The sequence below is a fragment of the Parathielavia appendiculata genome (assembly GCF_033297405.1).
Source record: "Parathielavia appendiculata strain CBS 731.68 unplaced genomic scaffold N657scaffold_7, whole genome shotgun sequence".
Taxonomy (NCBI): domain Eukaryota; kingdom Fungi; phylum Ascomycota; class Sordariomycetes; order Sordariales; family Chaetomiaceae; genus Parathielavia; species Parathielavia appendiculata.
In genome coordinates, this window is record NW_026944226.1 from 1,026,486 (window position 1) to 1,048,402 (window position 21,917).

The following is a 21,917-nucleotide window of genomic DNA, read 5'->3' on the forward strand; positions in this document are numbered from 1 at the left end:
ACACCCGGGTGAGCTGCCAGAATCTGTCTGCCACAAATTGTAAAGAATCAACAGCGTCTCATACTAGTTGACATCAAGGAGCAAGTCGGCCCGCGAAAGGGAGATCCAGCCAGCCGGCCAGACATTCCAGATTGAAGGCAATGGCGATAGAGGTTACATGCAGCCGCATGTTCCATCCGGGCCGGCTGTTGTGCCCCTGGCGATCATATTAGCAGCCAAACACCGCCGCGTTGGCGGCAGAAGCGGTGTGTTTCTCTGCAGCGCAACATTAGATCTCTGTCGACCCGGAAAAATAAATGCGTGCCGCTTGCTCTGGAAAAGGGTGCGTACATGCGTACTGTTGTTACACCCGACATGACTTACGGCATCAAAACCCGCCGGAACCACTCCACTGTCCCCAGTTGTTGTTGCCTCCGCTGATTGAGGTCCCTCAAAGTCCGCCAGCCGCCGAGACTCTTGCCGCGCCTGATTCACCAGTTCATAACAAACCCGTGGACGATTCCCGTAGCTCTTTCGGTGATATACACCATCTTCCGGCTTCATCAGGTACACCCGTGCCGGCAGAGGCTTGTCTGGCCGGATCAGGGGGACTAACCCAGCACCAAGATCCAGTTCATGTGAAACTGACGAACGATCCAGATACCGTCCACCCCAATGAAAGCGGAAAACATTAATCTCGAGCACTGCGATGCAGCCGGCGCCGACAGCTGACGTTGACGCTTGGTGGGGAAGCAAACACATGATGGGCCGACTCATGCGACCTGTTCCAGCGTCCACGGTACGTTTAGCCCGCAAAATAGCAGTGATGCGACAGTGTGATGGGCGAGCCGAACCAGATATGGCTCAACGGCGGGTCACATCCGGAATGATGTGCTCTTGTACTCCGTACCGCATTTCCATCGGCTCCTTGATTGACCTTGGCTTGGGCACGGACATGGCCAGGGGTGTGGCCGCCGCACTTCAAGCTGCAGCAGACCTTGTTCGGGAATATGCGGTACGTCCCAGGATGTCCATTCATCATGCGTCTGCAGGAATCCGATCTGGACCTGCGATCTTCAGACATGGCAGTCCACTCCAGCCCTTGGACGATACCTGTACCGTAGCCACGGAAACGCCGACACATGGCTCTCATCCTGACACGTGGACTGTTCATACCTGAATGTCGCCCCAAACGATGCCAGCATTCCACGCACGCGCTCAGGGGTGACGAACGGATACACCACCAGGGAATCACCACTGATCATCCTGTTGCCGAGGGACTTCGGTCATGGCCGAGAGGCTAAATCAAGGAGCGATCCGGGCCGATGTCGAATTATCATCCTGCGATATGCACAGATCTTCGAGGCGTGAGCAGGGTGTTGCGGCCACAGCCGTGATGTTGACACCCAGCCGGCTTGTTGACTCAAGTGATGTACCCCAAAGGAACAGAAGACCACCCCGCGGACCACCACATGAAATTCCCCAGACAACTCAGCCACGTCCGACAGACTTTACCCGGGTCGACAGGACACGGCACGGCTGGCTGGCCCGCTCACGGCATTTGAAGAGCGGAGCTGCACCCATCGTCACTCGATCGGATTGATGTGCGGAAATGGCGGAAAAAGGGGCAACGTGCATCTAACCGTTCTGCCTGGGACTGTGGTATAAAATTCAAACATTTCCTGCCCCCTTGTCTGACCACGCCCCCACTCCCGTTCAACAATCGTCGAGGTAGCCCATAAGTCTCGCCGACTCTGAGACCAGTTGGGTTTGCTGAAAGACAGAGACGAGATGGCTACTTTCTCCCACCGTACCCGTTTCAGGCTTACTGCAGAGAATCGAGCCATGAAGGCCGAAACCAAGGTCTCTGGTATCCTCCAGCCGTGTTCATGCACGCCCCGTCACACTTTTTCCTGTGCCATGCGGCCGTCCTGCCGGCGACATGGACCTTCACCCGGACCTGCGCTCCTCGCAGGGTAATGAATCGGTATTTGGCGGCTTCGCTGTTCGGTGGACGGGGAGACCGGATATTTCGGGAAGCCGCAGCTTGCCATGGTAACGGTTGGCTCGCACGAGCATGCAACGCTGCGTAGACTTTCAGAACCTTCGCTGGGCAGCCATCTCTCTAAGCGCCCGGGTTCTATGCACTGAACCGGGCATTGCAGGCACGCCGTCCGTAACGACTGATCTCTGGGCTATATCGGGAGCCATATTGCGCAAGGCCAATACCCTAGCCAGAGTCCAGATACGGACGGGCAGGAAGTGAAGTCCGGGATAAGGAATCAAATATAAGGGATGATCGTGTGGCAACCACCAAAGGAACCTGGAAGACTAGGCTCGTGATGATGAACACAACAGCAGAGAGCGGTTTCGACCCCTCAACGCTTCTTGTTCGGGCAATCTGCAATCTTGTGGCCGGGCTTCTCACAGCCGTGGCAAGTAAGGGTAGACGAGGGCCGCTGGAAGGCCTGCGAGCCTGCCGAGGATATCGATGTCAGTTGGTTCAGCTTGATCTCCTTTTTCCGACGCTTCCCGGCGAGCTGCTGCGCCTTCTTCCGCTCCTCGTCCCGCCTGCGCGAAACGCTAGACCGCGCACGCTTGCGCTCTGCGTCGCCCAGTGCATTCCGCCGGCCGCGGCCGGGCTCTTCTCTCGCCGACGCCGGGGAGCGCTCGTCTTCGAATGCCTCTCCCGACTCCGAGCCGGAGCCAGACTCGTCGGAGTCACTGCCACCGCTATCATCGTCCTGTTTCTTGACAGCCTGTGAACTCAATGTCAGCATGCATAGCTTACAGCCCAGATTCCTTTCCCCTGGAGACATGCCTCTGATTTTTTCATGTTAAATCCCCGGATCTGCACTTGCCCCGGCACGCTGCCTGAATCAAATGAATCGTCGCCGCCACCGCCGTCCTCCCTGGCTGACGCGCTTGCGTAATCAATTTGGGCGAACCCGACTTGCACCACGCTTAGCGCCGGCCGCGCTGCCCGCTTGCGCAGGCTCGCTGCGCTCGGCAGCTCCCAGTGTGAGTCTCCCAGCTCCGCGGCGCGCTTCTCGATGGCCGCCTGGCGTTTCTTTTCCTCCTCCTTCAGCGCCGCTTGGATCGCCTTTTGGTCGTAGAGCGGCGTCGCCGGCGAGCCGCTGGCGGCGGAGGAGGTGTGCGAGACCTTGCGGCGCTTGGCTGAGCCGTCGTCGCTTTGTGGGGTTGCGGGCGAGGTGGATTTTGGCGTGTTTACTACTTGTGAAGCAGCAGCGCGCTGCATGAACTTCATCGTCATAAGACGGGAAGACATGGTCTTGGGCGTAGACTGCTTCGCCATGGACGGCAGCGCTGTTGTTGGTGTTGGCGGCATGTTGAGAAAAAGGTTTGCCTTGTCGTCTGGGCGTTGGGTTAGTAAATTGCTGGCGGGTCGCCCCAAATACTCGGCGAGTTGGGTTTTCTTGCGCTCAATCTTTCCTGTTGTCACGGTCGGTTGCCAAACAGAAAAAGGTGGTCGCGATCTCAAAAAAAAGATGAACCGATGCTGGTAAGCCAAGAGCAAGTGCCAAGCCAGCCCTTGCCACTGCAGTGAGCGTGGGGCCAACCAAAGCACTGACCAAGGCGGCCGCTCCTAGGCAAAGCAGTCCCGATATTCAGCCGGCGGTCGCAGCTCGGAAGCTCCAGCATCAAGCCAATGGAATCAAGTTCACTTGATCCCAATTGACGCTTCCACGGAGGTCCCAATCCCGACACCCGACCACAACAACCCCCCCAAGATACACGCAATGTACGCCTCACGCCTGCGGGTAGCAGCCGCAGCCCGCGAGCTGCTGCCGCGGCACCTCTCGAACAACAAGCCTCGCGTCACCGCATTCCTCAGCACCACGGCCCGCCAATGCCAGGACTACCAGCAACAACAAAACCCGTCCCCGCCGACGACGACATCCGGCCCGGCCAGCCAGACCGGCGTGCCCGACCAGCCGGCACCGCCGCCGACAGAAGCCGTCCTTCAAGCACCGAACCGCGCCGAGGTGTGGTCGCGCAGCCAGCGGCCGCGGTCGGTCGCCATGACAGGCCCGCGGTTTGAGCAGACGGATTTCGCGCTGCAGGTGGGTTACTCCAACAAGCCAAGAAGGAGTTGAGATTGAGGGATAGGGCCGAGCTAGGATAGATGGAGGGTGGAAGAAACAAGGTTGCTGACGAAGGGTAATGGTCTTGTTGTGGTTTAGCCCCGACCCTACGCGGCCATCGACCTCATCCACCAGCAGCCGGTGCGGTGGACACACGACCGGGTCGTGGCCTGCGACGGAGGCGGTGGGCCGACCGGTCACCCCAAGATCTTCATCAATACCGACAAGCCCGAGATTGCGACGTGCGGATATTGCGGGTTGCCTTTTGTAGGTGCTCCTTTCACAAATAGGGTCCCATCCTTACACTGGCATTTCACATGGAGGAAATATTATGGAGCGTGCTGACCCAGTGGGATCTGCTTTTAAGGCGAATGAGCACCATAGGAAACACCTCGAGTCTCTTCCCGAGACGTCGTATCCTCTGTCGGGCTGAAGGCAAGTGACTCGGAGGGCTTGTACATATATAACTTGCGAATAACGGGGGTTTGTCACTGAAGCGAAGCCTACCAGCCAATACCAGGACAGCCACAGGCGTGCAGACGTGGTTGATGGCAAAAAGTACACTGGCAGAGGTGGGCGGATCAAGATAAAATGTTGTTCCTCCAGGTACTTCATAGGGTTGCGGATTCCAGATCTTTTGGTCATCAGTCGAATTCGAGATGCACGCTTTGGCCTGCCTGGGGTTTCCGGTTTGCGTCATCACTTGGAATGGTGATGCGGGGAGGAAGAGAAGGTGAGCATGAAACGAGAGTGAGAAAGAGGGGGGGTGGGTTATAGGATTCCGTACCTTCTTTTTTTGCAAGTATGAACCGTTGTTCTTTTCCATCGGATGTTTATGTGTCTTCGACCCCGCTATTCACTTCACAAGTGCCCTGGTTGGCGACAACATGCCAGCCTGGTGTTGCTGTGTCTGGTTGACTTGGCAGCAAAGCAGTTGCCTGTGGAGGTCCATGACAACGACGAATTTCAGAAACCCTCTTGGACAAGGCAAGGCTATTAACAAGCTATTTACTTTGCATATCAACATGTCGACAAACCACAACGAAGGGCGATGGCGGAAGTCAGGTGTGAGGAAACGTTGAAGCAAGCCCCGTCACCTCCCACTCAGTCAACCACCCCGACTACAGTCCCGTTGATCGGACCAGGTTCATAATGGTAGACGCTGTTCTCCAAAGGCCCTTCGTGGTATATGTCGATTTTGGCCTCAGCAAAGGCCGTGGGGTGGTCCCATGGCTTGGTGAAATTCCTGTGAAATCACGGACGCGTCAGTTGATTCTCCTCTCCCGTTTCCAAGAGGAGGAGTTGGTGGTCGGCGGCACGTAACAACGTCTTCTAAGGATAAGGGGTGCTCACTCGTCGTCCTTGTAGTGGTGCGAAAGTTCCAGCGAAAAGTTGCCGGGATGCCAGAATCCGGGAACAGCCGCCTTGAAGTAGGTCTCCTCGTCGATCCAGCATCCCCAGTATTTGGCGACGGGGTTGCTGCCGTCCCAGGTCGCATTGTGCTTGGTCGTTCCGTCCCACGACCACGATATGTGGCAGGTACCTGACGTGACACGGTTCTCTCTGACCGAGTTGGGGTCGAACCAGTTGACTGACGTCGTCAGTTAGCTCTTTGACTCGCGCATCAATCGGGCGACATGGCACGGCATGTGCGGGCTGTCTCTCTCTTACATGTAAGATTGCAGGAGTAGTCGAATGCTGGGCCCGGTCGGTCGCAGAAGATACTGATTTCAGTGATGTTGTAAGGCTCGAACTTGAATTGGGAGACATCATTGAAGTAGGCTCCGTCTGTATGCTGGCTGCTGATGTCGTACAGCAAGCGTTTTGAGTGGTATGGAAACGAGACCACAAGTGACAGGTCCACGAGGGTGACGAAGGAGAGCACGCAGGTGAGCGAGCGCATGCTTGGGGCAGTGGCGATCACAAGTCACGGCCTTTGGCTTGGGGCTTTCGAGGGCGGAGGAAGGGGAGGGCGGCTAAGGGGGAAATGTTATACTCGTCAGAGACGTGCCCAGATTACTGTAGATGCCACAGAACCCGAGGATGGCGCCAGAAGAGTTGCCCAGGTGCCCCCTCTCGTGGTACTGACACAGACCCAGCTGGCACCTTGCACAGGCTGCGAATTTGAGCGCAAGAGGATAAGTTTGGCTAGCAAACAACGCTTCCAGATACTAAGGATCCTCGCCTCACTGCGCTTCAGGTCAAATCAGCTCAGTCATGCTGCAGTTCTTTCGGGGTGGGGAGAGGTTCAATGAACATCACTCGCTCGGGATCCCCAGGTGCCGGTGGAAGAAGCAATAACCGCTTGAGTGGCAGTTGAGGTAGCCTTGCATCTCTCAGTCTAGTTTAACCCGACTTCTCGTTGGAAGGAAGTCATGGCCGTCGCGGCCTACGTAGGCTTCAAGGTCATCGTCTATCCTCATCCGGCCTGGACGCTTCCACAACCAACTGCCTTCCAAGTGCTCACCTCAACAGCTTGTTTGCTGTCACACGAGCTTATGGCCTTATCATGAACCCACAATTGAAATGTGCGTTCGCCACGCAGCCTCTGTCTGTGAAATGATGCGAATATTGTAACCGTCATTATCTGGTTTTTGTCGGCACGGAACCGGGCGAGCTTCTGAGATGACCCATGATACCTCGGATGAGGATGACAGGCGCAAAGCTCCGAGACATTCAGGGTGCGCCCTGCACTTACAGTGTCTGGGTATAGGACTGTAACTTGTTGTCCTTGAGGGGGATCACGAATTGCAACCCTTCCATGCCGAGGTGGGAGGGGAATACGTCTGGAGACCCTGCCTTCTGATCAGTCACGGCGCAACATGTGTGTTGGGATGTGGAATAACGGAGTGGATTGACTTCCGATGCATACCTTGGCTTGATTTGTAATTAGACCAGGCGAGAAGACGAGGGTCACCAGACACTGAAGTTTGAGGATCCCATTTTGATGTCTCCGGGCTTGAACCGGGAGGGGCCGACAGTTGATAAGCCAGGGGCGAAGGAATGGCACTGGGGGGCCTGATAACTGAATGCCTCACGAAAAACGACGGAGTAACTGGATGTAGCACCGCTGCGTGAAGGGACGGCTCCGACTAGTCCTTCTTTCCGGCACCACGCCCATTTCACTCAATTCTCTACTTCACTCATCTCAACCCTGACGATACTTTGCCAGCAAAGGTCTCCAGTCACCGACACCTAAATCTCATAGCTATTCGCCTATCGGCATGTGTGACGGTGCGATGACCGTTCCAACGGCCGTGGTCCCTTGCAGGCACAAGATTGCTTGGGCATGTCTAAGGCGGATATCACCTTTTCGAGACATCGTGTGCTTGACATGTGAGCACGAAGCCACAGTCCCGAGGGTGTCGGAAATGGCAGAATCTCGGATCCGGCTTGTGTCCATGTTTTGCTGGTATTCGACAAATTGCTCAGGCCAACAGTAGCCGGACGAAGGTCGGAAAAGCCACCAAACAGAAACGTAGGGCGTAGTCGCTCTAACGTTTGGGTTGCCGACGCGGCTCTCCTCGCGGTTTACTTGCTTGGCCTGCTCAGACCTTGGGGAAAAAAACCTCCCGGGAGGTTAAGGTATATTAGCCACTCGGACAGGTACCAAGACCCCGAACTTGAAGTACCACCTGTTATTAGGCCATACGATTTTCAGTGCTGTTGAAAGAGATCAGTTCCATCGTATTCCTGACGGCCGAGTGATGGTCATCCCGAGATGGACAAGTACGGGCGGTGATGATGTTGAACTTTGATGCATTTCAGCGCTCGCCACCAGCTGTGCTCCTGAACCACCGGATCTGGGTTCGGACGTGTTACTGGAGTCGTTGTTGCTATTCTTAGAGGGTTCGCCTAAGATTTTAGGCTGCATTGGACTTCGTGACCCATCAACCCCGCAACCAAACGGGGCATGATCTGCGACGTTCTTCTTTCTGGGCTTCTGTTCGAGGGCTGGCAGGAGCAGAGCTCGACCGGAACTCTGACCATCTCAAACTCTCCATTCCCCTGTCTGTGAGAACTGAGGACCTACCAGGTACGGTAACCAGGCTTGGTCGGTTCTTCATCAATTGTATGACCTTACCAGCACTGGGTTGGTAAGCTTGGTACCTTATAGCTATTACAGCCCAGGTATGATGCGAGAGAGCTGTGTTCCTGCTTTAGTTGAGCCCTTTCCGCCGTATCGACCACCGGACCCGATAAGGAGAGTGGTTTGACGATGGTGCGAATACTCAGCTACTCGATAGAGGCCTTTCATTGCTAGCTCCTGACCACATCTGGTGAAGCACACAGCACAGCCCCGACCGACGCTGGCGAGTCAAGGAGTCGCTCAGAGTTGTTGTCGTCGAAGAGCTCCGCCCATGGCCCGCTTGCTCTCTTGCCGAATCCACTTGGCCCCTGTCTGGACCCCTGCTGGCTATAGGTGAGGGGTACGCCGACTGACAGCCACAGCAGCAGCTCCTCATCAGCCCAATGCATTGGACGCAACACTTGCATCCTTCGATGCGATTTCGTCTCATCTTCTCCTCCACACGATCAAGGTAGGCGTCTGTCGCAGTCGCTAACACCCATCGCGCGCTGGCAAAGTTTACTCTCTCCCCAGCTAGGAGCGGTGACTTGTTGTTGAGCCGGGACGTTGCAGCGTTCCCTGCTCGTCCATTCAGCCAGCGCCTCCAGCTCCTTCTAGCTTGCTCGCTTGGCCGTTTTGTTGGTTGCGATTGACGGTGCTTTTTGCGCCCATTTTATGCTTAACATTTGCGTTGCTTTTGGCTCTTCCCCGCGCTGGACACCTGTTGTCCGCCTCTCAAACGGCCGGCAACAAGACCAACCTTCTCCCCGTCGCAGCACCTCAGCGACCGGGCCTTGGGCTGCTGGGTGAGACCGCCCAGCACAAAAAGATCGACCTACCGGCGCGAGAATGCCGTCTAGGATCCATTGGTCTGGCAGGAACAACCGCTCTCAACACAACCTGGTGGGGTCGACGGGTGTTGAGGACTCTGCTTCGGCGCCTGTGCCAGGCCCAGCTGCCGGTGCGAACCCCCTGAGTGCGGGTGCTGGTGCTGCGAACCACCCCTCAGCCTCCCCCAACTCGGCCCTCAGCTCCAGCGAATCCTTTCAGCCCGACGCCAGCGCCGGCCGGAGTAATCTCGCACAACAACAACAGCAACCCCCCCCACCGCCGCCACACCTCACCAATATCTACGGCACCGCTGCCGCCGGCCCGCCCCAGTTGCAGCATTCCAACAGCGTCTCAGCTACTTTTGACTCGCGCCAGCGGGAGCAGCAGGAGTTCGCAGACCAAGTGACGCGCTCTCAATCGTACCGCTACACCCAGCCCTCCCCCACCGCTACCCAACTGCTCCTCCAACAGCAGCAGCAACAACAACTACAGCAGCAGCAACAACAACTACAGCAGCACGCACAACAAACACAACCTCCGCCAGGGTCCGTCTCCGTCGAGGACCTCTCTGTCACCGGCCACCCAAATATCTCCTCACCCATTCTTGGCGGCCCCCAGCCCGCCTACGGTCACCAACAGCCCCAACCGCCCCAACCTCCGAAGCCCAAGCAGTCCACTCGGAGGCTGATCAAAAATATCCTGAATCCCCGTGGCCAGGACTTCTCACAGCAGCCGCAGCAGAGCCAGTACGGCAGCGGCTCAACCCCGGCCCGCCGGAATTCTAAACGCGTGAGCCTGCCCCCGCCGTGTCCTCCAGCAATTCACACCGGCGTCTCCCAGGTGTCGCTCGATCAGCAGCAGCAGAGCGACTGGCAGAACCAAGGGCCTGCGACACAGCCCTCCCCTCTGCAAGGTGTAGGAGATTCCCTCCAATCGTACGCAATTGGAGGTTCTGACCAAGAGCTGTACCTGCAGACTTCACAGGACATTCAGCACCCCACCATCAAGCCTGCTCCTCCTTCGGACGCAGAGACGTCGCCCTACCCGACTGAGGATCCCGGGTATCGCCAACACCGCAGCCACATCCCGTCGCACGGTCACGTCCCTCCGGTATTGCAGCATCAGCAGTACGGCCAGGCGGTTTTTGACGCCGCTCCACCTCAACAGCAGCCGCAGCAGTACCAAATTACGAATCAGCAGCAGCAGCAGCCACCACAGTATCAGGGCGGCAGTCAGCAAAACTTCACGGGCCATCTTGCCAACCCGCAACAGCAAAACCCTGAGACGGTATCGCAGCTGTCGCATGAGTCGCCCGTTACTGACTCGGATCAACGTTCTGCTACCAATATACCAGCACAAACGGTGCAGGTGCAGAAGTCGCCTGCGATAAATTACCTGCCGCATACTCAGGATCTTGGTGGACGCCAAAACCCACCGCCCGCACTTCAAGCCCAGAACCCGCAGCCGCAGACCATGGCCCCACCAACCGGCGGGCCGCCCCCGGGGCGGAGATCGCAGGACGCCGAGAGGATGCGCGATCAACAAGTCCAGCCGCCGTCAGGGCCACCGCCCAGCTACCGGCAGAGTCAGCAACCCAATATGAACCCCCTGCCGCAACCCCCGAACGCGGGGCAGCCAAACCCGACCTTCCGTGCCAGCAACGTACCGGACCGGCAGCAATTCGAAGGCCAAGGAGAAATTCAAGGGCGCAACAGCCCGCAACCTCCCTCTAGCGACCGCGGCGGCGAGGACCCTGAGAAGGCTTTCAAGGATCTTTGTACGACTTGTTGGATCCCCTCTTGCCCGATAAGATACAGACCCAGCTAACGGTTGGCGCCACGCAGTGACCAAGTACAAAAATGTTAAGCGACTTTACTTTGACGGCAAAAAGGAAATTGAACACTTGAGCAGCCAGGTTGAGCAGCTGCAAAACGCCATCGCCAACCAGCGCATGTCGCAGAGCCGGACCTCGCTCGACGACAGCGAGTACACGACGCGCTTCAACCGCCTCAACGGCGCCATTAACAATCTATCCTTCAATATCCGCAAGGACTGGGTCACGCTACCGCAATGGCTAGTCCCCTTTGTGAGTGCCGACGCGCTCAAGACGGGCAAGCAGGAGATGACGGCGGTCGGGCGGGCCGTCATCACGCGCTGGATCGTAGAAGAGATCTTTAACCGGTGCTTCCACCCGGGCCTGGACCCGGAGCTCAGCAGGCAGCTCAAGCTTATCGAGCTTAACATTAGGCACTTTAGCTACACCATGAACAGCCAGGAGGAGTACGACGCGCTGACGAGCAAGGTGGTCAGCTGGCGCATGGCGACGCTCGAGGGACTGCAGGACGTGCTCCGCAGCGCCGAGAGCGTCAACCACAGGAACGAATTCACGCGCAGCGCGACAAGCAACCTGACGGCGTCGCTCTTCCAGCACCTGGCGGACCCGCCGCCCGCGGGTGTGGACGGCAGCGCCAGCATGATTGTTGAGCTCGCTGTCGGCATCGCGAGCAACCTGCCCCTCGAGAGCCGCGACGTGCACATCATCTACCCGCTGCCCGAGACCCCGATTCAGCCGGAGCTAATGGAGGTGGAGAAGACAGGCCTTCCGGCGCTTGAGGCCCGGCCTTCGGACGCGAGCGAGGAGGGCGGTGCTGCAGAGGATGGCGGCGGCGGCGCTGGTAGCGCTGGCGGAGGTAAGGAAGCATCCAACAAGGACGGCGGCAAGGACCGGCGGGGTGGTGACAAGAGAACGGGTATGTCGAGTGTTGTGGGGGCTGTTGCTGCTGCCGCCGCCTCCGGCGGAGGCGGAGGCGGCAATGGTCCTGGAAGCAGAAAAGGCAGCGTTGCTGACCGCGGCATCTCTCAAGCAGCAGCTCCCCCACCGCCCAAGGACGCGGGCAACAAGGTGCGCTTTGCCGGCTTCGTGGCCGTCGAGGTCCGCGGTCGGCAGGTGCTGTGCAAGGCCCCGGTGTGGACCCTGGGGTGATTCGGCGGTTTATTTGGTGTTCCGGGTAAGAATGCTATGAATTCAGTCTGGCGGGTGGGATGTTTACTTGTTTTCGTTATAGGACTTGGCGCGGGATGCGCATGGCTCAACGACCAGAAGGCTTGCGAGCGGCGGGCGGGAGGAGTCACCGTTGGTAGCGATGTGGATAAAAGGTGGAGGGCGTCACGGTGGTCCTGGAGAAGCGTTGTTGGATCGCTTCCGGAGTGAGGGCCTGGTGGAAGGGACACGAAGGGGAAGAAGGCCCGGAGAATGGTTGGTTTAGTTGGATGGATGGATGGACAGATGGACGAACCAAGGGATTCTTCTCGCTTTCTTCCTTATTGACGATTAGGATGAGTCCCCTCCTGCGAGGGATGGCGGATCTACCTTTTTGTTCATGCTATGCATGCCTATATACCCTGGGTACTTGTGCTGATGGGTGATTGGAGCTGGCAGGTTGGCAGCGCAGTACAAATGCCGCCCAGAGCAGGTGGTGTGGCATGGTACTGGTATGTACTATCCCTCCGGTGATACCTTACAGGGGGAGTTCTACACCGCCTTCCTCTTCCGCTCGCTCCAGAGCTGCCCCTCCACGACCCCGCCATGGCATGACAAAAATGGGATAGGATTGTTGTCGACGACACCCGCTCGTCTTTAGGTTACACGGCCGACTGGAACCTCTCGACAACACAGCAACCCACAGCGGCTCACTCCAGATATCACCAACTACTTGGAAATGCTAGATCCAGCAACACCTGCCCATCTTGACCCCTCTGCCCTCGGCACAAAAGAATAGTGAGCCCTCTCTGTCCCTTTTCCTTAACCTACCTTCCCTGCAACGGACGGACCCCGACCGACCCCTTTGGTGTTCCATTACACCAAGATCTCCGCTATCTGCTCCGCAAGCTAACTCTCCTCTGTCCGAAAAAGCTGGGACACGCTCTACGAAAAGGAACTCTCCAACCACGCCGACAACCCGTCTGACGAGGGCACCGTCTGGTTCGACGACTCGGACGCCGAGAACAAGATTGTCTCGTTTCTCGACGAGCACGCCGAGTCTGACTTTGGCCTGGACCGGGATACCGCGCGCGTGCTGGATCTTGGATGCGGTAACGGCAGTCTGTTGTTTGCGCTGCGAGATGACGGATGGCGCGGGGCACTGCTAGGCGTGGATTACAGCGAGCGGAGTGTCGAGTTGGCAAGGAGGGTTGGTGTCTCGCGGGGTCTGGCCGTAGGGGATCAAGAGGAGGAGGAAAGGGAGGTGGACTTCAAGGTGTGGGATGTCCTCAGTGGACCGCTCAGCGACGTCCTGGCATCGACAACAACAACAACAACCACAGAAACAACAGGTGGGGAGGGAAGTGATGAAGCAAGCGAGACTGCGGCCGGGTGGGACCTGGTCCTCGACAAGGGCACCTTTGACGCAGTCTCCCTCAGCGGCGAGCGCGATGCTCAGGGGCGAAGAATCTGCGAAGGTTATGGCGAAAGGGTGCTGCAGCTGCTTCGGAAGCGCGGCATATTCCTCGTGACGAGCTGCAACTGGACCGAGGCTGAGCTGCGCGAGTGGTTCGAGAGCAAGACGCAGGCCCCCGAATCAGGGGCGCGGCTGAGGCTCGCAAGCAGGATAGAGTACCCCAGCTTCAGCTTTGGCGGCGTCAAGGGGCAGACGATTAGTACGCTGTGCTTTGAGAAGGTTGGGGGTAGGTAGCTGCGCTTTGGCCACTTTAAAAGACGAAATAGAGGCTATCCGGGGATGGATAAATGAGATGTGATCAGCGCCAAATGGAGGGATCTAATCGGCTGTCAACGTCTTTCTACTCCACTCTTAAGGCCTGTCCACTCTGGCCTGGAATGCGCTGAGCCTAACGGCAAGAACGGAATTGCTTCATTATGACTCTCTTCTTCTATGGTGATGTATTCATGGGCTCTCCCGTACCCCCGGCCGCTCCCGTCGCTGCGGCCGCCGCGATGGTCGCGAAGTACCGCACATCCACATCGTCATCCTTTTGGAGCTTCTCCAGGATGGGCATGATCCGCTCGTCGACCAACTGCTGCCCCTTGGGCGACGCAGCGAACGGCGTCTTGGCCTGCTCCAGCGCGTAGATGGTACCCTGCTCCGGCAGCCGGCGCAGCACGCTAATCAGTGCCGAGTACGTCTTTGCGACGTTGAACCGGATGTTGGGGATCTCGTCGCTCGCGAGCTTTTCTAGCATGGGCAGGATCGACTTGGCGATCACGTCCATGGTCACGACGCTAGCCAGTGTCTACCTCGCCTGTCAGTCACGTCACGATTGGCAGATCCTCCCTGAAATAGAGCGCAACTCACCGAGATCGCGAAGCATGTTGTCATCCTGTAAAGGTAGTTGGGGTGGCCGCCCATCGCCATGACCTTGGGAATGATGGCCTCGCTGGCCCATTCGACGCCAAATACCTCGGTTAGCTTCTTGAGGTTGTGCGTTGCCGCCTCCCGGATGGAGAAGACAGTGTCGCCGAGCCAGCCCATGCACAGCTGGCTGAGCTTCTCGTCAAAAAATTGGACGCCCAGCTGGCTGGCGAGCAGAGGCATGTGGCCAATAATAGCGAGCCGCACGCGCCATTGCTTGTCCTCGGCGAGCTGGACGATGGCAGGAAGAAGGGACTGCGCAAGTAGATCGATGCCGATAACCTGATTTACCAGCTCCAGTTTCGAAATGATGTGGAGCCTAACCTCGGGAAACTCGTCCTTGAGCATCTGGAGAAACATGGGCAGCAAGTGATCGATAGTCCTGCAAAAGGAGTTAACCATCTGCTCGCGCTGTGATTCAAGTCCAAGACATACTCTTGCTTGCCCAGGATCGGGGCCAGGCCGCTGATCTGGGTTCCCAGGGCCGCGCGCACGTGCTGCGAGCTGTCCGACACCAGGTTCTCCACCGTGCCCATGATCTCACTGAGGAGGGTGTTCCGGTCGACCAGGGCGCAGAAGCCGGGGATCTGGCCGGCAATGGCCGTCCGTACCTCGGCCTCGCCGTCCTTGAGTAGTTTTACAAAGGCAGGCACGAGATCCCTGGCAACAACCTCCTCGTCGACTGCCTTGGCGATCTAGACACATCGTCAGTCGTGCCCTAACTGAAGCCTCACGTTGTCGTTGTGACGGACCTTTTCAAATCTGTCGGCGATCATGTACCGAACTCTCCAGCTCTTGTCCTCTATCAAGCTGCGCAGCGAGGTCAGCAGCACCCCGTGGCTGGCTTGCTGCTCCTTGGGTACGACTTCTGCAATCGAGATAAGGACCTCGACCGTGAGCAGCCGGACGCTGTCTTGGTCGTCCTGAACGAGGTGCTGAAACATGGGTATCATCTCTTCGACAACAATGGCGGCGGGCATCTCCTTCACGAACTTGGCCAGGTTGGTGGCCGCCTGGCGGCGCACCATGGGTGTGTCATCGTGGACCAGCTGACCAAACTGCTGCCGGAGTTGTTCTTGAACCGGTGGCGAGACCTTGGAATAGGGCGCCGTGTACAGGCCGCACCCCGACACTTTGGACGTGAACCAGTCGGCCTTGGAGAGGCGGATCGTGAGAGGGATGAAATACTGTTCGACTTGTTCAGGCGACAGCTCGCCGCAGATCTTGTTTAGCGACTCGACAGCCTGCCAAAAAGTGATGACGGGTTAGTTGACGTGTTGATTCACCGGCGGCACTGCAGACTCCGCGCGTACCTTGTCTCGCACGACGGGCTCCTCGATCGCGGCTAGGTTCTCGAGCGGGGAGAGAAGGACGTGGCCCCACTGAGGGCCGCCGACGTAGTCGATAAAGCTCCCCAGTTCCTCGCTCAGGGCAACGAGGACCTCGTCCTCATCCTCAACAGACTCTGTAGCGGGGGCACATGTGTTAGCGATAGGCGAGTCCGCGAGGTCGGGGGCCAAGGCGGGGCAGGCTGACCATCAAGGAAGGGGATCAGCTCGTCGCGAGTCCGCTCGGCGCCCAAGGCCAGAGCAATGGTCGACAGGCGGTGGATGGCATTGAGTCGGAGCAGGACGTCGTCGTGCTGGTCACCATCGATGGTTAATCACGGCAGTCAGGAGTGGGGGAAGGTCAGGTCCATACCTTCAATTCATCGATCAGCACGGCAATGGGGTAGAGTTCATCGTTGGTGTTCGTCGCGTCAGCCATGGTGGGCGACTGTGGAAAAGAGAAAGAGCGCAGCTGTCGCAAGAAATCCCAAAGTGGTTTGTTTTGTTGTTCGGCGGGGATTCAGGGCTGGATTTTTGGGCAGGCGCTGGGCTGGGCTGGGCGGCTGGGATCGCGTGTGCTGCGGGCTGTGATGCAATGGGAAAGCGGGTGTTGGCCGACCGGGCGTCGATTGACGAATAACTCCAACAAAGTGGGCTGCCGCCGTCCCAACTTGCTGGATGTTCGCTTTTTCGATGCCGTTTGCCGTCACTCGCGGCTGGAAAAATAGGGTATGGTTTAGCGCAAAGTCGCAGTGCAAGCCCCGGCGACCATGGCAACACTCTAGCAAGATGGCGAACAAGAAACGGAGCCGCCCGGCGCTGTTTGGTGGGATTCGCTGATGAGGGTTGGATGGGTAGCAGATGGAATGCGAGTGGGATGGAGGTTCGAGGCAAGCCCCCATCCAGTCAGTCCTGGGGTGCGGGCCCAGGAACAAGGTCTAACATAATCCAGGCATGCCCGTTTGGTCACTGCCAGCTTGGACGGCCAGTGCGCTGTGCACGAGCCCAATGAGCAAACCCAACCTGAAAGCAGCGAAGCCAGCTGTGTGCGGGGCTGTTGCTGTCAGGTGGGGTCGAAAAGGAGGAAGGCTGTCCCAACTCCCAAGCAGCTCACGGTTTCAGGGGCGGCACAGGCGCCTCCTCAATTTCAGTCGAATGTTTCACGCAAGACAGCACATGACAGACCAAGCCATCAGACTAAGGTACCTTACTCCCACAAGATTCACAACATGGAAGTTTAGAAGTATTTTGCAACCAAATATGAATCGCTGTGCACTTCCAGAGGGTGACACAACGTGATATCCATCAAGAGAGGCAAAAAGATATAAGAATGAGCCAACTTAACCGAAAAGGAGATAAAACAAGTTTCATACCTGAGAAATAGCCACTTTTGAGGAAACCAAAATGAAATAGTATAATTAGAGAAGAGAAAATGTAAGAAGATGATATAGAGAAAATTAGGGGGAAAATAAAGAAAAAACCGGCGAACGGGAAAAATATGAAAGTAGAAAGGATGTAAGAGAAGGGAAAAGAAAAACGTAGAGAGAAAGTAAACATGAAAGATCAACAAAGGCTCAAATACTCAGGGCTCAATGATAGGTAGTCTGTCCCGTCTCCTTACTGAGCCTGAGATCTGTGAGAACAAACATCAAGCGTTGGATTATATGTCCGTTCTCTGTTTTAATACCAGACATCCTTGGGCCCGGCACGCGCTCACCCTTACATCGCTGACGCACCCGCTTCATACAGCCGGGTCTAGCTCATCCATGCTCTTCATCTCCTGTTCTCCGCCGTCCTTTCTACGTGTACTCGGGTTTCCATCGCCGCCAAAAACCCCCTTCCCGATGGCCAGACCGGATAGCCTATCCTGTAACGCGCCGAGGGCACCGGGCATGCCGCCAGAGCTGGCGCTTCGATTGAGCGACGCTGTCGCTCTGGTATTATCCTGTGTAAGAGTCTCATGAGCAGTTTCGACACCCGTGAGGACCGACTGGCTCGCCGTCAAGGCCGGAGGCTGCGGGCTTCGGGATGGGCTCCCCGAGCTTGGGGCAGTCGCTTCTGCCGGTGAACCACCACCACCACTGCCACCAGTAGCAACCTCAGGTAGCAGTGACGAATATGCCGCGACACGCTCCGCCGTAGCAATAGAGGCGTTGATATCCCCGTTCATCTCATCGTCGGTGCGGTTGAAGACCTGATGCCACCACCGCACCTCACCCAACCGCGGAAAAATGAGCCGTTCTCTCCCCTTTGTGTGGTCGTCGATGGTCGGGTCATACTGGTCGTTGGCGAACTCCTGTCGACGACTCAAAAAGTAGGCCCACACGCTGCGCGTGCGCTCTCGCAATTTCGCCTCGTGTCGCTGCCGCTCGTTGTTGAATAGGAAAGTGCCGTATTGGCACGAGTACACGTGATAGAGCAAACGCCGGAGAAACCGTTCGTTGAACTCAAAGCGTGTTGGGTGTTGCCGGAGAAGCTGGTACGTCGCATCGAGGAACTGGTGGAAGACCGGGGAGACGTCTTTGGGCCTGGTCGCCTGATCCTCGGTGACGGGCGCAGTGGCTTGTTTTGCCTCGTCCACCGAGGGGTCTTCGGCATCCGAGGTGGATGCATCTTTCTCACCGCCCATGCTTTTGTTCCAAAATCGTTTTGCGCTCGCGAAAGCGTTCTCAATTGCGTCTCCTCGACCCTCGCTGTCGCCGGGCCGAATTGTCGACCCGGCCAGCGCGTCGTTATCCACCGTAAACCAACTCTCATGGCCCATATGGCCCGATCGCAGCTGGAACATGTGTCCGAAAGAGAGCCAGTCCTTCTCCACCAGCACAATGAAGCCGTCAATGGTTCGGTAGTAAGGGTCCAGCATCAGTTGAGCCAATGCACTGAGCTGGCTCGTCCGGTCCCAGCCATCGGAACAGTGAATCAGCACGTGAGAATGTTGGATACCAACCTGCCGCGCAATAATAGCCGAACCGTCCAAGATGCCGCCAATATGCTTTAGCCACTTGCTCTTGGCCAGGAGCTCTCGGTTGGGCGGGAAGGGAGAAATGTCGGCGTCCTTGATGGCGTTGACAACCTTGTCTAGTGAGTCCCTCATGACGTGAATGTTGTCTATATTTAGGAAGACCTTCTTGGCAAATCTGTAATAGTCCATGTTCTCCGACCCCATTCCTATTGCCTGCATGGCATAGGAATTGATTGCAGGCCGCGCGTCGACAATCAGGTTGTGTTGCTGGGCGCCGTACACGAGACGCTTCCCAGTCTTTTCGTCGTACTGCGCGCTGGCGCCAGCGATGAGTTCATCTTCCATCCGCATGCGCTCCGTCTCCGAGAGCGATAGCTCGGCATCCACGCTGTCGGCGCTGAGATCCACGTGGCTGGAGGACGGGCTCTGCTCCGAGACTGCGGGAGAAGTGCTGTCCAGCGAGTCCATAGAGGCGGAGAAGCAGGCTCCGACGAGACGCTCATCCTGAATGCTGCGCTTCATTCGAAGTCCCACAAACGGCTGCGAGCTGCGGGTTATGGTGCAATTGTTGACAGGATGAAGGTAGCTAAGCGTCGGTATCCGAGCGCGGGAGCGAAAGTTGGCGGCGTACTTCAGCGTGTTATCCGAGATCTTGGACGGCACCACCAGTAGCGCCGGGTAGGTCGGGGAGAAGGAGTAGTCCTTGTTGATGGTGGATATCCTCCACCCCAGGTCTGCCGACTTCTCGCTGATACCTTGCCGCCTGAACTCGGCTCTCACATCGTACAAGTCCCAGCCGTCAATCTTATTCTCCGGGGAGCCTGGCGGAGGAGCGTAGTGAAAGGCCAGGAGGTTCTCTATGCTTCCCAACCTGCACGTTCTCGCACGGATGAACTCGAAGGCGTCCCGGGCCTGCCTATCGTCGGGAAAGTTGAAGCTGACATAGGTGAAGTCTCGAAACCGAATGCGTATCGACGACGGCACACCACTTGACGGCGGAGTCGGCCGGAGGGTGCATTGAGCGATGACGTGGAACGCGAACCACACTTGCTTGACCTGTTTCTTCAACTCCGATGCGGCAGAGGTTTTGGAATCGGGGGGAAACCGGAAGACGAGGTGGTAGTCGTTAAGGGCAACATCGCCGAGCTCGGGCTTCCCGCCCCGCAGGGCATGCACATTGAAGTACACCTGGCACAGGATGAGTCCTGTCCCGGGACGGCAGCGCGGAGGGAACGCGTACATGCTTACTATGCGGAGCCGACATGGCGAACGAGGAGCAGGGGTGGCAGATATGACGAAGTAACCCGGGAGATGGAGAGTTCGCAGGGAGACTTGGGTGGGTGGCCGGGCAATTGTGAGAATCATCCGCGGGAAGGTCGAACAGGGCAGGAAACGGCTTGGTTCGGCATGGTCAGCACATGTTGTCTGCCATGGGAGATGGCGAATGTTCCTTTGTAGGCTGCTTTATCGTGAAACCGCAACTGCTTAGTAGCGAGGAGGTGGCCGTAAGGTATTACACAACCCTCGTTCTTGCTTGCATGAAATGCGGCCTGATGAAGGAGCAAACTCACAAGGACGGCGCTTGACGTCGCCAGGCCCCACCAAAGACCTGCGGGCCCGAGGTGACCGACCGAGCTGCCGCAGCCCAGGCTGTCAAGGCTGGGAGAAGCTGCTGCCGCCATTCCAGGCCAGGGAGCGAGCCACACCCCTCCGGTTCCATCGGCAGTATCTGATTGGTCATTATAAACCCTACTCCACTTTGTGCCCAGAACGGGCAAGACAACCCACCACGAATTCGCAAAAAGCAGTGTGCAAGTCGAATTTCCCCAAGACTGAAAAAAAGTCGGGTGAACACAGCGACAAGGCCGTGCCTCAACCTCTGCAACAATTGAAGTCGTGAGGAAGCTCATCGCCAAACCGCAAGCATGGCTGTTCCTGGCACTCAGATGTAAGCAGAAAGAAATTCCCTTGGCGATGCGGTGGACGACGAGCTGGCGAGAGAGGCAGTCTAGAGGCACTGAAATCGCTGGCCGGTGGGGGTGCAAGCCGATATTGGAGGTGATTTCGAGACTGACCTGCTTGTTGTTTGCAGTTCCAAGCGGAGAAAGTTCGTCGCCGATGGTGTTTTCTACGCCGAGCTGAACGAGTTCTTCCAGCGCGAGCTGGCCGAGGAGGGCTACTCCGGTGTCGAAGTCCGCGTCACCCCGACCGTCACCGACATCATCATCCGCGCCACACACACCCAGGAGGTCCTCGGCGAGCAGGGACGCCGCATCCGTGAGCTTACCAGCCTCATTCAAAAGCGCTTCAAGTTCCCCGAGAACTCGGTCTCCCTCTATGCCGCCAAGGTCCAGAACCGCGGTCTCTCGGCCGTCGCCCAGTGCGAGTCGCTCCGCTACAAGCTCCTCAACGGTCTCGCCGTCCGCCGTGCCTGCTACGGTGTCCTCCGCTTCATCATGGAGAGTGGCGCCAAGGGCTGCGAGGTTGTCGTTTCCGGCAAGCTGCGCGCCGCCCGCGCCAAGAGCATGAAGTTCACCGACGGCTTCATGATCCACTCCGGCCAGCCGGCCAAGGACTTTATCGACAGTGCTACCCGCCACGTCCTGCTCCGCCAGGGTGTGCTTGGTATCAAGGTCAAGATCATGCGCGGCAGCGACCCCGAGGGCAAAGCCGGCCCGCAGAAGTCGCTGCCTGACGCCGTCACCATCATCGAGCCCAAGGAGGAGACCCCGGTTGTTCAGCCCATGAGCCAGGACTACGGCGCTAAGGCCGCCGCTGCCCAGGCTGCTGCTGAGGCTGCCCGCCAGGAGGAGCAAGCCGGGGAGGAGGAGCCCGCCCCCGTCGAGCAATAGGGTAGCGGCGACGTTGGTGATGTTGCTCCTTCTCCGGTTACGGAGGATGCCCCCGTTGGCGATGGCAGTTGGTAATCGTGAGGGAAGGCAACCCCTGGCTGGGAGGGTTTTATCGAGCGCGCCACACGCTCAGCAGTATGGTTGCGGGATGGATGGGTCAATTCGGCGTCAACTTTTGAGCATATTGCATTGAGTCTGCGAAATGGGAAAACGGACGGAATGTCGCTTTGGGGGAGGGTGGATCTGTAGCTACCCAGGCTCTCCAGGCAAAGCCTCATGGACGGGGCAGTTAACGTTGGACGATCCTGAACTCGCTCGAGGAATAAACCTCAAAACAACCTGTCCGTCTTGTGAGATTTCGCGCTGGTGCCAATGACTGGTTCTTATATGGACACTTAGAGTCTCCCCATTTTGGCATAACCGA

The 21,917-nt window shown here is 57.6% G+C and overlaps 10 protein-coding genes across 10 annotated transcripts; 4 read left to right on the forward strand and 6 right to left on the reverse strand.

Annotated features, from left to right (window-relative positions):
• Positions 1 to 27: 27 nt before the first annotated feature.
• N657DRAFT_457693 (uncharacterized protein) lies at positions 28 to 905 on the reverse strand. Its single transcript, XM_062787473.1, has one exon. It carries the CDS (start codon positions 754 to 756, stop codon positions 154 to 156), a length of 603 nt encoding a protein of 200 aa, XP_062647099.1. The 5' UTR covers positions 757 to 905; the 3' UTR covers positions 28 to 153.
• A 1,818-nt stretch (positions 906 to 2,723) lies between these two features.
• Positions 2,724 to 3,383, reverse strand: N657DRAFT_646099 (uncharacterized protein). Its single transcript, XM_062793064.1, has one exon. The coding sequence runs from the start codon at positions 3,326 to 3,328 to the stop codon at positions 2,753 to 2,755; it is 576 nt and encodes a 191-aa protein (XP_062647100.1). The 5' UTR covers positions 3,329 to 3,383; the 3' UTR covers positions 2,724 to 2,752.
• A 570-nt stretch (positions 3,384 to 3,953) lies between these two features.
• N657DRAFT_559474 (NADH:ubiquinone oxidoreductase 18.4kD subunit) lies at positions 3,954 to 4,509 on the forward strand (the record flags this gene model as incomplete). The annotated part of the gene is made up of 3 exons (XM_062787971.1): positions 3,954 to 4,064; positions 4,185 to 4,352; positions 4,453 to 4,509. Coding segments are annotated over 3 exons (336 nt in total), but the record flags the coding sequence as incomplete, so codon positions are not given.
• Positions 4,510 to 5,434: 925 nt separating this feature from the next.
• N657DRAFT_573795 (uncharacterized protein) lies at positions 5,435 to 5,988 on the reverse strand (the record flags this gene model as incomplete). The annotated part of the gene is made up of 2 exons (XM_062788989.1): positions 5,435 to 5,676; positions 5,757 to 5,988. The coding sequence occupies 2 exons, from the start codon at positions 5,986 to 5,988 to the stop codon at positions 5,435 to 5,437; spliced, it is 474 nt and encodes a 157-aa protein (XP_062647102.1).
• Positions 5,989 to 8,095: 2,107 nt separating this feature from the next.
• Positions 8,096 to 8,684, reverse strand: N657DRAFT_646106 (uncharacterized protein). Its single transcript, XM_062793065.1, has one exon. The coding sequence runs from the start codon at positions 8,562 to 8,564 to the stop codon at positions 8,346 to 8,348; it is 219 nt and encodes a 72-aa protein (XP_062647103.1). The 5' UTR covers positions 8,565 to 8,684; the 3' UTR covers positions 8,096 to 8,345.
• Positions 8,685 to 9,003: 319 nt separating this feature from the next.
• N657DRAFT_634496 (uncharacterized protein) lies at positions 9,004 to 11,968 on the forward strand (the record flags this gene model as incomplete). The annotated part of the gene is made up of 2 exons (XM_062791285.1): positions 9,004 to 10,762; positions 10,830 to 11,968. 2 exons carry the CDS (start codon positions 9,004 to 9,006, stop codon positions 11,966 to 11,968), a joined length of 2,898 nt encoding a protein of 965 aa, XP_062647104.1.
• Positions 11,969 to 12,612: 644 nt separating this feature from the next.
• On the forward strand, positions 12,613 to 13,846 carry N657DRAFT_646108 (S-adenosyl-L-methionine-dependent methyltransferase). The gene is made up of 2 exons (XM_062793066.1): positions 12,613 to 12,763; positions 12,899 to 13,846. Exons 1-2 carry the CDS (start codon positions 12,705 to 12,707, stop codon positions 13,674 to 13,676), a joined length of 837 nt encoding a protein of 278 aa, XP_062647105.1. The 5' UTR covers positions 12,613 to 12,704; the 3' UTR covers positions 13,677 to 13,846.
• On the reverse strand, positions 13,677 to 16,577 carry N657DRAFT_646109 (ARM repeat-containing protein). The gene is made up of 7 exons (XM_062793067.1): positions 16,053 to 16,577; positions 15,888 to 15,993; positions 15,665 to 15,816; positions 15,104 to 15,595; positions 14,787 to 15,046; positions 14,295 to 14,733; positions 13,677 to 14,232 (listed from the first exon to the last, which is right to left on the reverse strand). The coding sequence occupies exons 1-7, from the start codon at positions 16,116 to 16,118 to the stop codon at positions 13,873 to 13,875; spliced, it is 1,875 nt and encodes a 624-aa protein (XP_062647106.1). The 5' UTR covers positions 16,119 to 16,577; the 3' UTR covers positions 13,677 to 13,872.
• Positions 16,578 to 17,420: 843 nt separating this feature from the next.
• Positions 17,421 to 19,905, reverse strand: N657DRAFT_656595 (phosphatases II; the record flags this gene model as incomplete). Its single annotated transcript, XM_062794717.1, has 2 exons — positions 17,421 to 19,829; positions 19,882 to 19,905. The coding sequence occupies 2 exons, from the start codon at positions 19,903 to 19,905 to the stop codon at positions 17,421 to 17,423; spliced, it is 2,433 nt and encodes an 810-aa protein (XP_062647107.1).
• A 661-nt stretch (positions 19,906 to 20,566) lies between these two features.
• N657DRAFT_681443 (ribosomal protein S3) lies at positions 20,567 to 21,493 on the forward strand (the record flags this gene model as incomplete). Its single annotated transcript, XM_062796385.1, has 2 exons — positions 20,567 to 20,589; positions 20,734 to 21,493. The coding sequence occupies 2 exons, from the start codon at positions 20,567 to 20,569 to the stop codon at positions 21,491 to 21,493; spliced, it is 783 nt and encodes a 260-aa protein (XP_062647108.1).
• Positions 21,494 to 21,917: the final 424 nt, after the last annotated feature.